The 17,679-nt window shown below is 32.4% G+C and overlaps 1 protein-coding gene across 2 annotated transcripts in view; it reads right to left on the reverse strand.

The window, feature by feature from the left end:
* The window catches only part of LOC134851390 (uncharacterized), a 77,237-nt gene that overhangs the window by 42,851 nt on the left and 16,707 nt on the right, over positions 1 to 17,679 (reverse strand). The window contains exon 2 of one of the 2 annotated variants that reach the window (XM_063867450.1): positions 18 to 183. The exons of the other annotated variant lie outside the window; for it this stretch is intronic. Coding sequence (XP_063723520.1) covers positions 18 to 183 — 166 coding nt within the window. The remainder of the gene's footprint in view (positions 1 to 17; positions 184 to 17,679) is intronic. 2 annotated transcript variants of the gene reach the window in all.

The raw sequence follows: 17,679 nt of genomic DNA on the forward strand, positions 1-17,679 counted from the left end.
ATGGTGTGTCGACTCACAGGAGGGGCGACCATGTCGCATTGGCTGCCATTGACTTGTATGCCATAAGTGGCCCCCATTTCAGCAGCCACCTGCATCTTCACCCCACAGTCCTCACTCCCCCTCAGACCACTGTAGTCGACCAGGCCACACGCAGGACAACTCACCCCCTGACCCCACACACTACTAAACAAGTTGATACAGTGTGCTCACCATCCCCCCACCCTTATTACACATCATTATTTATAATAATATATAATAATGTAGTTCCTGCGAATTGCAGAGGAGCTATCAGTAGGCCTTAACAGTTCTGTCGTGGATAGTCCATTTGTGTTATCTCCCCACATTCCAGACTGTGTTATTTTGTTGAGCGAAGCTATTTTTTTGCGAAGGTCGTTTTTTTTTGCGTCTGGAAGTTTCACGTGGTACTTTCACACGTCCAGAACTTTTGCAGCTGAAATAGATCAGGCTGTGGTAGACCTGAAGCTAGAGGTCAAATGAGCTGGAGCTTGTCCTCACACACTATCGTTGCCATGGCATGGGGTCAAAAACACGATCTGACGATTTCAAAGACGATATGTGGCACGTATGTAATCTGTACATGTGCCAGACCCCCCACCCCCTTTCCAAGAAAAAGACCCCCCTATTATATGTGGCCGTTAGTTGGATACTCCATGAACAACAATGATCATAATAACCTAAGACAATAATCCGTTCTAGCAAAATGCCACCCCTCAAAAGGACAACTTTTAAGGAATGATTACCTGCAGTGTTAAGATCAGTGTTATTCATGGATTAGCCAAGTATCAAGGATTTCTTTGCAAAACATTGCAAGACAACCATGGCGTGTGGGAAAATCTTGGCAACATTCAAACTGCTCAACTAAGAGTAGAAAGCTCTTGCACTTTTCACTTTTCATGATGTAAGATCTTGCCAAGGCAACCATGGTGACTTGATCTTAGGAAAAGTTTGCAAGCTCTCGGCCAGATATCCTTGATCCTCAAAACTGAAAAATTACAACAAAAATGGTCTGAAACTGGTCTCGAACAGAAACTTATTACACCAAGAAGAAATCAATGTCCCTCTCCAATAAAGTTAATCGCAAGAGATTAAAAAATAAAGCAATAAAGTATTATTTTGAACATATTTTTATGTAACTTCTCTGATGTGTATTGTTGATTACTCAACAATCCTCAAATGTCAGATTTTTTTCAGGGAATCATAGAAAAACCTGTTCCTGAGCTATCCATCAATTCATTTCTGAAGTTTTTATAGATATTTGAATAGATTTTTTTGTAATTATCCAAATTTTTTGATAGTTTATAAGTTTGATTGCCCAAGTAAAAGCAAAGCTATTTTTTCTCAAAAACGGAAACATCGCCCTCACCCAAACAGACCAAATTAAGATAATCCACCCCAGCGTTCAATTTAAAATTAAAAAACTAAGAGCTGCCAGTAAGAAAAAAAATTTTCTTCTGATTGGCTGAAAATTCGAACGCCAAACCAAGTTAGCATTTCCCCGAAGGCTTTCAAAGGGGAGGCTGTTAACCTGGTCCTATAAACTTTTTAAGAAGATGAGACAATATTTCATAGGTCATCGAAGTTTTGAATGCATCGAAACAATTCATTTTAGTTTTGATAATCAATCGGCAGAAATTGACTTGCAATAAATGGCAAGTTGTTGTTTTTATGTTTGTTTTGCGCCTCTCTTTTGAATATATTTTTTTAACCAAAACGTTCGGTTTAGATAAAAAAAAGTAAAGTAGAAAACCTAACATAGCACTTAATGCGACTTTTTGAATCTTCCTATTCTCTTTTTCTTAGTATTAACTTAATTTTCCAACTAAAATTAAACTTACTGCGATTTTTCCGCAAAAGAAAAATTTCATTGAAAAAGTAAAAATGGACGCTGACAAATTTAAAACTAATGTCAATTGCTAGTTTCAAACGGGGCTTTGGCATTTAGTGACTGCTTGGTATGCTCTCACTGGTCGAGGTTTGCGATTTATGTTTCATCCGTTTCGACCAAAAAATGCTATGCTTCGACCCCAGCTCGATTGAGTTCGACACTAGAGCTTTCTCGATTATGGATTTTTCGCCAAAAACTGACTTGTGTTCGAACCGTCTCGGTCGAAACATTAATAAAAAATCTGCTTGTATTTGCAGTTTGCCACTTTTTTCAAAGTTTGCAAGGAATCATATTAGGACGGTTGTAACGCTGAACTAATCTAATTACAATTGGAATAGCGAAAATCTTTGATTCACAGATACCATCGGTAAGTCGCCATTTTCGGGATAACTCTTAGTAAGCTGGGACTTCAAAAAAAATCTACTGCTAGCTTGACATTTTTCCTCTTTATTTTCTTTTACGAGATGAAGTTATCTTCTTTGGGTTCTGTTTCTTGTATAACAGAATCAAGACTACTCAAAACAAGGCAGAGCCTTTAATGTTCCGACTGTAGTTTAATTAAAAGAGACTACAAAAAATGCGGTAACCTGGATTGGCGTCGCAAAGATAATTATTGCTGTTTCAGGCCCTGATGAGTGGCCACAAAGATGCTGTTCGGAACAAAAACAAAGATACTATTCGAAACCAGCACTGAAAAATTTCTGAATCTGCGCTAAAGTTGTTGGCACTGAATTGGCGCTGAATCATCTCTAAATAATTTTGGAGCGCCTATTTAGCTTTGAATTAGAGCTGATTTTTGGAGAAGCCATAATCACACTGAAATATCCAAGGCTCAGTGCTGCGTTTTAGAATCTTTGGTTTTCATTTTGTAAGCCAGTACACTTTGGTTTTAGAATCTTACACATTTTAGAATCTTTTAGAAGCCAGTACACATTTTAGAATCTTTGTTTTTCATTTTGTAAGCTAGTATATATATATATATATATATATATATATATATATATATATATATATATATATATATGATATTTGTGTGTTTGCGTGTGAGAGTAATTGTGTGATAACACTTTGGCATTTAATTTGAAAAAGTAAAATCAAACAGATTTATAAAAAAATATATTTAAAAGTAACTAGTTTATAGATTATAAATTCTTTAAATACTTAAAACACGATTTTTTAGTATACACGAATTATACGATTTCTTATATACGATTTTCAAAAATATTTTGTATGCGAGAACAGAAATAAAAGTACAAGCTAACAGAAATTTATTTTATACTTGTTTAGTTTTCTGAATTTGTAAATGGACCCCCTTTTTAATCAAATTTTTAGAAGGATAATCGGTATAATCGCTCCTTTGAGCTTAGGGCTTTTCTTTCATGCAGTTGTAAGAATATCTTCGAGAGAGTAAAAAAATATATAGAAGTCTTTTCCGAAATAAAACCCCCGAAAGCAAAAATGGTTCATTTTGGAAAACAAGCAAGTTTTTGGGAAAGCAGAAAAGCAAGAAAATTGATCAATTACTTTTTTATCAGGTTATAATGGTTTTACGTAATGTTGGTTGCAGTTCAAATTGCACGAGCTTGTTGCAGGCTTTGAAAATAGATTGGAAAGCAATATAGAGTGGCATTTTATATTCGCACCGTTTATATTCGTATGCAGAAATTTCATTTATTGCATTGGCAGTTTCAATCAAAATTCAAACCAGAGTAGATAATTGCAAAAAATTGGAGATAGTATGCAATAGAAAAAAAAATTATGTAAAAACTTTTATCATGTCCGTACTCATTTTTGTGTTTTTTGCTGTTTGTTTAACAAAGAATTGAAGGTGTCTGCTAATTCGTAAGTTATTCAAGACTTTATTGCAATTTTTTTCATGTGGTTGAAACGTAAATTAAATATCACATACAATTCAATTATTTCTTTTTGTAGGTTAAGTTAAGCACAATTTCGAGTAGATACATTTTGCTGATATCATATGAAAGATTTTTACAAGCAAAAAATTAAGAATTCTCAATCGTGTGCTTTTCTCCTTTCCTCCCACTTTAAAATTTCCAAGTTAAAAAACTATCTGAATGTTGTCATAATGCAATGAAACTAGTCATTGTTAATAAAATAACAATGGTGAACAGATTTGATTTTAAGCCACGATTGCAATAGAACAAGTATCAAAAAAAGTTTTTGTAAGGCGGAGAAAAGGGTAGAAAAAAGCGTTTGGATGAGCTAATTAGGGTATTTTAAACAAAATTGCTTCACATAATTTATCTTGTAAAACCAATTGTCGCTCCGTGAAATGAATAATTTTGAGATGGCGCGAACTTGAAAAATTGCTATCGAAAACAAAATCGCTTTTCCACTAATTGTGGTCTTCATACTCAAACTTTTAAAATCACGTAAATTGATGCGGCTCTTTTTGCTTCCCGCCCCACTAGTGACTTTTTTTAAATAAAAATTTGTTCAGATTATCGGATTGTTACAAAAATTGGTATGCGGTCTAATTAGGCTATGACAAACATTTTTTAGTCGTCATACTTAAACTGGTAAGACCCCTGGTTACAAAGTAAATTGATGAATATGTGAGGTGTGGGGAGAGGAAAAAGAGCCATTGATGCTTATGTGAAGTGCGGGGAAAGGAAAAAGAGCCTAATTTTCTCCAGTGATGTTAAATTTTAGTTCTTATACCGTGAGCGTCTATGATGGGAAAGAACGGTTTCTGTTTTCTTAAAAAACCGAGATTTCTCACCCTTAGTTTTTATTCACTGGAAATTGTAATTTTTCCCGCGCAGTGTTTTTTGAAAAGAGAACTTAATTTGTTAATTCGTGTTTTTCCCGCGCAATTAAAAAAAAACAATAAATAGGATTAAAATTTGAAGCAGCAGCTCCTTTTAGTGCGATCTTTCTTATTTTGCTGAAAACCATTCATGGCTCATAAAGTAAGTTTCATCCACAATCAGACAATCAAAAAAAATTCAACTTTTTTTCAAAAGTTTCAGAAATGTAGGACGCTCAAATTTAAAGACATCGCCTTTGCTCAGACCCAAGTTTTGCAGCTAAAAAAATGATTTTTTAAATAAATGCAGAAAATCCTGAATGATATTGGATTTTTCATATTTTAGTCAGCTCAGTATTCTATGCCCCGGTAAATGAATGAGATAAAAAAAGTAAACATGCACTGCACAGTGAAAACACAACTGTGAAATATACTGTTTTTATATATTAATCATCCTTAATTTTTTTTGCTACATGGCTGGGAGGGCTATATTGGAAAAGAGCATGATATATTTTTGGTTTAGATACAAATCGCTGAACCAATCATCGGTAACGGCAGAGAAATAACTGCCCTATTTCAGGATTTCATTTTAGAATTTCAGAAAAAAATTCTGTAGGAGGAAATTACGTATGAATAAAGAAGGATAAAACACTTGATGGAAATCTTTGTAAGTTTTTCATTGACTGGGCGACGAGTTTTTATTTCCAAAATCACAAAAAACTTCTATCTTTATGAAATTTTAAAAGTGCTTCATACTGTCTTTGATTAGCAAACCTTGAGAGAATTCAATTTCAGCGTCATCTTTTTTTGCGATAGCAAGTATCCACACAGAAGCATGTAAATTGTTGATCATGAACCTTGTAAGTAGAGAAAATTGCAAATTATTTCTGAATCAGATGAAAAATGCTTTTTACAAATGAGGGAAAGGTTTGCACCCACTTTAAAACATTTTTGAAGCAAAAGAAGCCCTTGCTCAATAAATTTAACAAATGAAACTGTTTATAGATTGGCCCTCAGATGATCTATGCCGTATTGACATCGATTGTTATGGCGATGAGTATTGCGTAGACTATGGCTGCAGACACACGTGTAGTGGCTCTAAGACCTGCCAATCACCGAACGATGTTTGCAAACCAATAAAACGTTATCCTCGTCCAGTTGATGTCTGTCTACCTAGCCTCGTGCTTCAGAAAATTTATATCAACTTAGCTGATGCTTTATAATGAAGTTTTATTCGCATGTATTATCATTTTTCATCGAGTAATCATTTTTTATTTAGTAAATTTATCTGAATTCCCATTTGGTTGCGTTATGATGATGCGTAAGTCTTGCTTCGAACGAGGCAACCTGACTTTTTTTTATTCAATGAATGATGCAATGTATTAAGCAGCCAATTTCAAAATCTGATTGGGTACTGCTTTGATTGCTTTTATTGCTTCTGTTGCACTCCGGAAAAGTACTTACTCTCCCGGGTTGACAAAAAATGCTTATCAAAACTATTTCATTTTATGAAAAAAAAGCTTATCATACTATTGCATAGACCAATAACAAATGGTATGAAAATAGCATGAGAAGCATTTTTCCAGACTTTGAAAAATTATGACAGGCATTTTGGCTCTTTTCCCCTTTTCCACCCCCTTGTAAAATTTCAAATTAAAGCTGTTCAGAAATTGCTCACACGCATTTTGCATGGAAGAAAGATTGTGAAAGATTGTTCACTTGTTCACGCTGACACGTTTTAATGCACTTTCTAACATCAAAAAAATCAATTTAGATGAATTTTCATATATTATTTAAATTTCCGAAAAAATCGAAGGGGGGAACTGGAAAAGAGCCGGCATTTTTTCCATACTACGAAATTGTTTGACAAGCTTTCTTTCCATAAATACAAGTACCAAAAAATTTGTTTTGAAATTCTGTGTTCATCCGAAATACTAACCCTGGGCTTAATGTCACAAGAAAAACCCAGAGTGTAACTGGCAGTTACTACTCAGATAAACTGCAATTGGTAATTTTTGCCACCTACGGTAAATTTTGCTTTTTCACATGTAATTTTATACCAAAAATGTATTTTTTTGTATATGGCTAGATAAGATTTGACTTGAAAATTTTGGTAATTGAGAAAAACGGCCGCTTTTTTACCTTTTTTTATCTTAGCAAATGAAACAAAAAATCATAGTCGTGTTCACAAGAAGAACACTTTTTTGCGATTTTTGGATTTTTTGGGTGAAAACTGATCCTGGACTACGTTATAAACACAAAAAGTCAAATTTTGCAGAAAAAAGATTGATTGTTTTTTATCTCAATTTTTTGTTTTTGCTCATGAAAAAGTTCATATTATACAATTTTCATATATGAAAATATTATGATAAGCATTTTTTGACCAAACTTAAAACCATCCATGTTTTTATTGAGCAGAAAGATTCAAAAGATGGAAATAGAGCAGAAGTTTTTCTCTAAAAACGGTTAATACAGTTTTTAAGCTTTGTATGAAAACAGTATGATAAACATTTTTTCCATAACCGCCATACATAAAATTGTATGATAAGCTTTTTTCTTTTATGGCCGTCAACCCGGGCTGCGCCAATTTAATTGAAATATGGATCATCTGGGTTTGAATTGATAGATTATAGAGAAGAAACAATCCTTGAGGTAGACAAAAAATGAGATCGAAGGATGTTTAGATTGAAGTTTTTGTCAATTCGTTGGCTAGTAAGATATAAACCGCGGTTCTAGGTACAAGATGAACTGAATATTTATGAGTTTGCTTGTTTTCCTGGTTGAAAACTCCAAATAATTAAATATTCAACCAATCTTTTTTAACTTAAATTTATCTGACGCTTGAAGTTTTATAAGAAACATACTTGTTAAGCAGACCAAGCAAACAAAGTAAGTTGAGTTAATCAAACAACAAAAGGGTGCTATTCCCCTAGATCAAAAGAAAACAGTCTGAAAAAGTTCACATGTTTCCAAGAGAAAAGGCCACGAGAGCTACTTGAATTGTCACTTAAAACACTCGAAATGCCTAATGTTTTTTTTTAAAAAGAGATTTGTTCACGGGTTTCCAACTTCAATTTCCGAGGTAAGCGCTCAAACTGTCTAGTATTACTTCAATTTCATCAAAGCCTTTGCAACTATTTGCGGCGCATAAATGTCGTCGCTGACCACCGTGAATTTAGAGGAAACGTATAATCAGATTGATGGCTGACGCAAATTACTAATTCAATTTGCATGGAGCCTCACACGGAAAACTTTTTCAAAATCTTAATACAATTGTTTCGAATTTCAGTTTTTGAAAAACTATTTTAGCTTTGCTAAAATGCAATGAATCTTTGCATGTTAAAAAACTATCAGTTGTGAACAGATTTGTTCATTAGATCAAAACGGTGAAGCGACAGTTTGTAACAAGCGACAATTCGTAACAGGCGCCAAATCGTAACAAGCGACAATTTGTAACAGTATACTTAGAGGAGAACACTTATTCACGAGCAGTAATCCTCTCGTGCCGCATGTAAGCGCAGCTGAGCGAAGCGGAGCAAGCGTATTCTACTTGCCATTGTATTGAGACGAATTGACACTTGTTATGAATTGTCGCCTGTTACGAATTATCGCCCTATTAATTTTAACATCACTTATTTAGCCATAACAAGACTTCTCGTATATAAAGGTGAAGCCCTGAATGCTGAATGTTTCAATTGCATTTTAAGATCGATTCAAAAGTTTTTTTTGTTTGAACAATTGACACAATAAAAAAAAATTTTTTTCTTCATTTTATCCATCCACACGCTAATGCAAACTATAAAAGGATACATTTATCGTCTTCTGTTTAAAAATGTGACTTGCCACATTTATTTTTGGACGGCATTTCTGTGCAGCTAACGCTTGTCAAATAACGCAGTATATCGCAATTTACTAATCCAAATTTAGCCAAATAAGCAACTTGAAACCGCCATCGTTTACAAAAAAAACAGGCTATTTTTCAAAAAAAAAATCTTTCAGATTTTGAATGAGTTCTGTCAAAATTGAATAATTAGGATGTCGAAAATTGACTGATTAAAAAGACCACATCAAACACACATATTCGGTGCTTTCTTTGAAAATCGGAACAAAAACACAAAAGTGAATGATGAAAAGTTTGAATGATGCACAATAGTGAATGATGCACAAAAACACGAAAGTGAATGATGCTTGGTCAGTTAAACTGAAAATACTGTCAAAAACAGCAAAGAATGGTTTGGCAAACTTAAGGAAGCAGGGCGATGAAAACCTGAAAACCTCTCAACCCGACACACATGTCATGCAAATGGACCCACTGAAAATCGTCAGATAAAAAATTGATAAATGGAACACTTAAGAGGACGCAATCTACTCGCTGAAAGTGTATTGTGAGCATTGCTGTCTTTAAAAACCACTACAGGAAGAATGACATAATAATTCTTGGGCACAACAGCTGCAAACTTTGCGTGTGGAATGTTGAAATATTCATTTGCAATGTTTTTATGGCCATTTTCTCGGCTGTTTTCGGCGTTCGTAAATTGGCTTCGAATTTATCAATAAACGCCAGCAAATCTTGACAGCAACGATTTGAAAAGTGACGACATTTGCTAATATCGGTTTTTATAACCAATTGTAAAAGAAATGTTCTGCGCGTGTTTGAAAAACCCTCCGCGTTGAATCAAAAGAGTTGATAAAAACTAAGTAACATTGTTGCCGAAGCTTTTGAAAAAGACCTTAGCTTTAGATGTTTTGCATAATACCTCTCTAAAGAAACAAAAAAACCATATCAATATAACTATGATGTCTATTTTTTCGACTGCCCTTCTGTTTTTTTTCTGCAGTGTTTCAATATACTAAATTGAAGCTAAAAGACATTTAATTAGAAAAACTTATTTTTTCATTGCATAAATTGTTTGCTCATATTTAAAAGCTATTGTTTAGTGATTGGCAAAATTGGATTCTGATGGTGCGCCACATTGAATCAAGGATGGAAAAAGAATTTTTTTCAGGAAAATTTTTAAAAGTATAATTATTCTCAGGTAACAAGTAAATTTCTTATACGTTATGACAATTATGGCAGGGTAAAAGGGAGAAATTACAATATATATTTGCAAATTGACACAAACCTTATATTTTTATTAGAATTTTAGGGCAATTGTGCAGCTTCAAAAAACCCTTTAATTGAGGATTGTCAATTCAATTCAAACACAAAAAGTTGTTCATGATGCTTTTTTTTGTATCAAAGTCTGTGCACATTGTTCTAGTTTGATTAAAATTCTGGCGTAGTTGTTTTTCATGTACCGCAGTACTCGCGCAGCTAATTTAAAGGGATCTTTGTGTAAAAAATTTTGTTTGTTGGTAAATTTTTTCTACCCAGATGATGTAAAAGGTTAAAAGGTTACAAAACATCTCAATTGCTTTTCGAAATTTCACCATTGACTCAAATCTTGTAATCTACTTTTAAAAGATGTTTTTAAGAATTTGTTTCGGGAAAATAATCTTTAGGAGACTTTTTGCGAGACTCATAATGAGGAGACTCATAATAAAGGCGGTCGAAAACAAAACTACAGTTACAGAAATTCAAAATTTTTACGCGCAATGATTTTCCCTAAATGTACTTTTTACCCTCTTAACTTCTCCGACCAATTTTGAATTATTCGATGTTTTCATCTTGCAGGTTGAATGGATATCTCCGTCAAAAAGGTTATTTCTAAAAACCTTCATATGTTGAAATTAAAATCAGAAAAATCATGAGGCATTTTTTTAATTAACAAATAAGCTTTGGCCAAAAGAGTAAAATTTTCGAAAAATGCATTAAAATGAAAATGCTAAGGCATAAAGCATCAAATGAAAAGTCAAAAATTGCAAAAAAAACCAAAATGTTTTTAATTTATTTTAGTTACACATTTCTTTGGGTTAATTCGGCCGTTTTTTGGCTGCTTTTTTCTCGCAAAAAGTGGTATCAGATATTAAGTAAGTACATGGTTTTGTAAGCCAATACACTTTAGTTGTAGAATCTTACACACTTTAGAATCTTTTAGAAGCCAGTACACGTTTTAGAATCTTTGGTTTTCATTTCTTAAGCCAATATACACGCAAACACGCAAACACACAAACGAAAACACACTGAGAGTATGTGTGTGATAACACTTCGGCATTTAATTTGAAAAAATGAAATCAAAGCGATTTATAAAAGAAAAATTTAAAAGTAACAGTAGAAGAATAGTGAGGGAGAGTGGGGGTGGGGGTTGCTTGAAGACCTCCGTGTATTATGATCTAAATAGAGCTCAAACTGTATTTTTAACGGTATCATGTTGAGACAATGATACAAAAAAATTTTTTTGTGGATTTTCCAACATTTTTGCACATAAATTTTAGCATTATTTGAGTCACAAAGCGGTTATATAATGCTCTCAACATTAACAGGAAAGCTCATAAAAGCTGAATTGAAGTTAAAACTTGCGGAAGATTGTAAAAATAACCGCAATTTTAGAGAAAATGAGGTAAAAATTATTCAAATCTGTCAAAAATTTTCCATTTTCAACCTTTTGTTTGGATAATTAACTGATTTTTTGTCCACTTCAGGTTAATACAGTTCTTAAGCTTTGTATGAAAACAGTATGATAAACGTTTTTTTTTTCCATAACCGCCATACATAAAATTGTATGATAAGCTTTTTTCTTTTATGGCCGTCAACCCGGGCTGCCCCAATTTAATTGAAATACGCACCATCTGGGTTTGAATTTATAGATTACAGAGAAGAAACAATCCTTGAGGTAGACAAAAATGAGATCGAAGGATGCTTAGATTGAAATTTTTTGTCAATTCTTTGGCTAGTAAGATATAAACCGCAGTTCTAGGTACAAGATGAACTGAATATTTACGAGTTTGCTTGTTTTCCTGGTTGAAAACTCCCAAGTAATTCAACCAATCTTTTTTTAACTTAACTTTATCTGACGCTTGAAAGTTTTATAAGAAAGATACTTGTTAAGCAGACCAAGCAAACAAAGTAAGTTGAGTTAATCAAACAAAGAAAAGGTGCTATTCCCCTAGCGTAAAAGAAAACAGTTTGAAAAAGTCCACGTGTTTCCAAGAGAAAAGACCACGAGAGCTACTTGAAATGTCACTAAAACACTCGAAATGCCTAATGTTTTTATTTCAAAAAGAGATTTGTTCACGGGTTTACCAATCCAATTATACTTGCGATTGTATTGATACGAATTGACACTTATTACGAATTGTTGCCTGTTACGAATTATCGCCCTATTAATTTTAACATCACACATTTAGCCATAACAAGACTTCTCGTATATAAAGTTGAAGCCCTGAATGTTTCAATTGCACTTTAACATCGATTCAAAAAAATTTTTTTTTCTTGACAAATTGACACAATAAAAAAAAACTTTTTTTTCTTCATTTTATCCATCCACACGCTAATGCAAACTATAAAAGGATACATTTATCGTCTTCTGTCTAAAAATGTGACTTGCCACATTTATTTTTGGACGGCATTTCTTGCAGCTAACGCTTGTCAAATAACGCAGTATATCGCAATTTACTAATCCAAATTTAGCCAAATAAGCAACTTGAAACCCCATCGTTTACAAAAAAAACAAGCTATTTTTTTTGAAAAAATCTTTCAGATTTTTGAATGAGAACAATTAGGATGACGAAAATTGACTGATTGAAAAGACCACATCAAAAACACATATTCGGCTTTTTCTTTGAAAATCGGAACAAAAACAAAAAGGATTGATGAAAAGTTTGAATGATGCACAATAGTGAATGATGCACAAAAACACGAAAGTGAATGATGCTTGGTCAGTTAAACTGAAAATACTGTCAAAAACAGCAAAGAATGGTTTGGCAACCTTAAGGAAGCGGGGCGATGAAAACCTGAAAACCTCTCAACCCGACACACATGTCATGCAAATGGACCCACTGAAAATCGTCAGATAAAAAATTGATAAATGGAACACTTAAGAGGACGCAATCTACTCGCTGAAAGTGTATTGTGAGCATTGCTGTCTTTAAAAACCACTACAGGAAGAATGACATAATAATTCTTGGGCACAACAGCTGCAAACTTTGCGTGTGGAATGTTGAAATATTCATTTGCAATGTTTTTATGGCCATTTTCTCGGCTGTTTTCGGCGTTCGTAAATTGGCTTCGAATTTATCAATAAACGCCAGCAAATCTTGACAGCAACGATTTGAAAAGTGACGACATTTGCTACTATCGGTTTTTATAACCAATTGTAAAAGAAATGTTCTGCGCGTGTTTGAAAAACCCTCCGCGTTGAATCAAAAGAGTTGATAAAAACTAAGTAACATTGTTGCCGAAGCTTTTGAAAAAGACCTTAGCTTTAGATGTTTTGCATAATACCTCTCTAAAGAAACAAAAAAACCATATCAATATAACTATGATGTCTATTTTTTCGACTGCCCTTCTGTTTTTTTTCTGCAGTGTTTCAATATACTAAATTGAAGCTAAAAGACATTTAATTAGAAAAACTTATTTTTTCATTGCATAAATTGTTTGCTCATATTTAAAAGCTATTGTTTAGTGTTTGGCAAAATTGGATTCTGATGGTGCGCCACATTGAATCAAGGATGGAAAAAGAATTTTTTTCAGGAAAATTTTTAAAAGTATAATTATTCTCAGGTAACAAGTAAATTTCTTATACGTTATGACAATTATGGCAGGGTAAAAGGGAGAAATTACAATATATATTTGCAAATTGACACAAACCTTATATTTTTATTAGAATTTTAGGGCAATTGTGCAGCTTCAAAAAACCCTTTAAGTGAGGATTGTCAATTCAATTCAAACACAAAAAGTTGTTCATGATGCTTTTTTTTGTATCAAAGTCTGTGCACATTGTTCTAGTTTGATTAAAATTCTGGCGTAGTTGTTTTTCATGTACCGCAGTACTCGCGCAGCTAATTTAAAGGGATCTTTGTGTAAAAAATTTTGTTTGTTGGTAAATTTTTTCTACCCAGATGATGTAAAAGGTTAAAAGGTTACAAAACATCTCAATTGCTTTTCGAAATTTCACCATTGACTCAAATCTTGTAATCTACTTTTAAAAGATGTTTTTAAGAATTTGTTTCGGGAAAATAATCTTTAGGAGACTTTTTGCGAGACTCATAATGAGGAGACTCATAATAAAGGAGGTCGAAAACAAAACTACAGTTACAAAAATTCAAAATTTTTACGCGCAATGATTTTCCCTAAATGTACTTTTTACCCTCTTAACTTCTCAGACCAATTTTGAATTATTCGATGTTTTCATCTTGCAGGTTGAATGGATATCTCCGTCAAAAAGGTTATTTCTAAAAACCTTCAAATGTTGAAATTAAAATCAGAAAAATCATGAGGCATTTTTTTAATTAACAAATAAGCTTTGGCCAAAAGAGTAAAATTTTCGAAAAATGCATTAAAATGAAAATGCTAAGGCATAAAGCATCAAATGAAAAGACAAAAATTGCAACAAAAACCAAAATGTTTTTAATTTATTTTAGTTACACATTTCTTTGGGTTAATTCGGCCGTTTTTTGGCTGCTTTTTTCTCGCAAAAAGTGGTATCAGATATTAAGTAAGTACATGGTTTTGTAAGCCAATACACTTTAGTTGTAGAATCTTACACACTTTAGAATCTTTTAGAAGCCAGTACACGTTTTAGAATCTTTGGTTTTCATTTCTTAAGCCAATATACACGCAAACACGCAAACACACAAACGAAAACACACTGAGAGTATGTGTGTGATAACACTTCGGCATTTAATTTGAAAAAATGAAATCAAAGCGATTTATAAAAGAAAAATTTAAAAGTAACAGTAGAAGAATAGTGAGGGAGAGTGGGGGTGGGGGTTGCTTCAAGACCTCCGTGTATTATGATCTAAATAGAGCTCAAATTTTATTTTTAACGGTATCATGTTGAGACAATGATACAAAAAAATTTTTTTGTGGATTTTTCCAACATTTTTGCACATAAATTTTAGCATTATTTGAGTCACAAAGCGGTTATATAATGCTCTCAACATTAACACGAAAGCTCATAAAAGCTGAATTGAAGTTAAAACTTGCGGAAGATTGTAAAAATAACCGCAATTTTAGAGAAAATGAGGTAAAAATTATTCAAATCTGTCAAAAATTTTCCATTTTCAACCTTTTGTTTGGATAATTAACTGATTTTTTGTCCACTTCAGGGAGAATTGAAATAGGTCTCTCAATACAAACGAAATATAAGAGCAAAATTTCACAAAATTTCTAGCTTTTTGCTCAATGATTAACCCAAATTTGTACAAAAGTTAAAAATTCTTAGAAGTTATTCACCTTAATAGTACAAAAATTCAGATCAATGATGAAAAAAGAACAGTTAATTGCAAACACTGACTAAGAATTAGATAAATTTTTCTTGAAAAATTATTCGATTTTGGCTCAAAGTCAACAAAATCGTCTTCATAACTGATGATTATCTCTCTGTTATATAGTATTTTCATCACTGTTTGAGGACTTGACAACAACCAATTTGGGTTTTCTGCATCTCCCATTTCCTCTCAACTTCTTTCTTTATTTATTGAGATGCTGTCACTGAATAGAAACAAAACTGTTGCATGTCTTGAATGTGGCAGAGAATACACACGTAAAGACGTTTCAAGACATCGTAAGCACTGTGGGGTTTTAAAGTGTTCCAGTTGTAAATTTTATACATATAACAGCGAGAAGCTCTTTAATAATTTCAAGAAGAAGCCTTATCAACATGATGATGAATTAGATGCTCAGCAGTCTCAAAAAACACTCCAAGAGAAGGTAAATTGTAAACCCTTTAAAAAAAACCTAGGAGAAAATACTTTGAATAAAAACTTTTACTGAATCTGAAAAGTCTATGCAAAAAATTTGAAAGAACTCTTGTAAAAATTATAGAGTGTTTTCATCACTATTCTTGGCCTGCCATTTTTTTTATTCAAAGGTTCTGACTGATGATAAAACCAGCAACAATCGAGTCCAAATTTTCGAGAATGGAAAACGATCCGAAATCTTTATCTAGAGTAAAAACTCCATTGGTTGCATGCTTGCGGAGATACTGTTGTGATAACTTTGTAGTAAAAGTGAATAACATATGCTAATGATTGCTTAAGTATTTGTTGAAATTTTGTTAAAAAAACTGAATTTTTATAAAACATAGATTAAGTGAAATGTTGTGCCTTTTAAAGTTTTCCCTGTTTAGTTATTGTAAAAGTTTTCATAGAGTAGTGCGTTATTAAGCAAATATGGGGGGTTGATTTATTAACAATAATAGTTTTCTACTGTTTTTTTGACGATTTCAGTAAAAAAAATTGATAACTGACCTGGAAAAGATAAAAAATATTTGTTTGTGCTAAACTTTTAAACTTTCAAGATAATAATATACATCAATCTCAACCCAAAATTTACTTTCTTATAGAAAATCAGATTTGAAACAGCAAAAGAAAATTATCAAATTGAGAAAATCATTTAAAGACGTTTAGCAAAGGATTCTTGGTATTAATTCAGCTTCGGATTAATGATCGTTTGTTGAAACGATACTTTTTTCCATCAAAAATTCAATTTTCAAGTAAAATTTTGTTCAAATTGGATTAATTTGACACATAGAAGATGAAGCAGAAACTGAGAAAATGAGATAGAATTCATTTTAGTTCATTAGGAGTTTTGAGACAATTTTACTAAAGTTTAGCTCATAAACCATATTTTAAGAAAAACTGCGACATAAAAAGGGTCAAAAACTTGTATTTATGTGTAATTCATTAGAAAATATTTGTTATCATTTGATATATAATATAATTTTATATGAAAAAACAGATGTTTTGAGGATAATTTTTGTAAAGTAAACTCAATCCGACATCTTTTGGAAGAAGATACATAGAGCATAAATCAAAAAATTGCTTTCAAGATCTACATTTCATTATTTTTTTTAAACTATATAGAGTTTTATTTTGCTGAACAAAAATCCGAAAATTGCACAGTTGTTCCAGTTTGCACCTTGATTTCCTTTGCTAAATCAATTATTGAGACGCGCTCTTTCAGAAGTTTTTAAATATTGTAGATGTTGGGAACTATGTTCCCCTGGGTATTTCCGGAGGTTTTCAGATTATAACTAATAGAACTGCTCCTAGTTTGTTCTTAAGTTGTTAAAACACAATTATATTCTCATTTTTTACATATATTTTTTTAATGTTTTCACCATAAAAAGCTATTTAAAATTTATTTTGCAAGAAAAGGGATAATTATTGGCCAAAAAATTGCATTTTTGCTTAAATCGTTTAATGCAGCCACTGAACAAGGGAACATAGAGGAAGATATTTACAAATTTTATCGTAATAATTAGACCATACCAGTTCTAATTTCATCTTTGCCAGCAAATTGTTCGTTCAATTGATACTATTTTCCTCCTAAATTCTCCATTTTTGACTAAATTTTCTGGCAAAGTGTGTTCAATAGCAAAAATCTAGCATTAAGAGGAAAGCAAGAATAACCTTAAAACCTAGAACATTTCTACGGAAAATCGTTAAAAAAATGACTGTTCTTCCAGAAAAGTGATAGTTGTTGATCTGAAAAGTTGTATTTTTGTTTAAATAGTTTACTGTAGCACCTAACAACGGAACCTTGAGGAAAAAATTTACTATTTTTATCAAAAGAATCAGACGGCATCATTTCTAATTTCATCTCTGACAGCAAATTATTTGATCAATAGCAAAACATATAATATGCAGAAAATAAGAATAACCTTTAAACATAGAAAATTTCTATGGAAAATCATCAAAAATGACTGTTTTTCCAGAAAAGTGATAGTTATTGATCCCAAAATTTGTATTTTTGCTTAAATAGTTTACTGTAGCACCTAACAAGCGAACCTTGAGGAAGACATTTAAATTTTTATCAAAATAATCAGATGGCATCAGTTCTAATTTCATCTCTGCCAGCAAATTGTTTGTTCAATAGCGAAAATATATAAGAAGCAGA

This window comes from Symsagittifera roscoffensis, chromosome 7 (assembly GCF_963678635.1).
Source record: "Symsagittifera roscoffensis chromosome 7, txSymRosc1.1, whole genome shotgun sequence".
Lineage (NCBI taxonomy): Eukaryota > Metazoa > Xenacoelomorpha > Acoela > Convolutidae > Symsagittifera > Symsagittifera roscoffensis.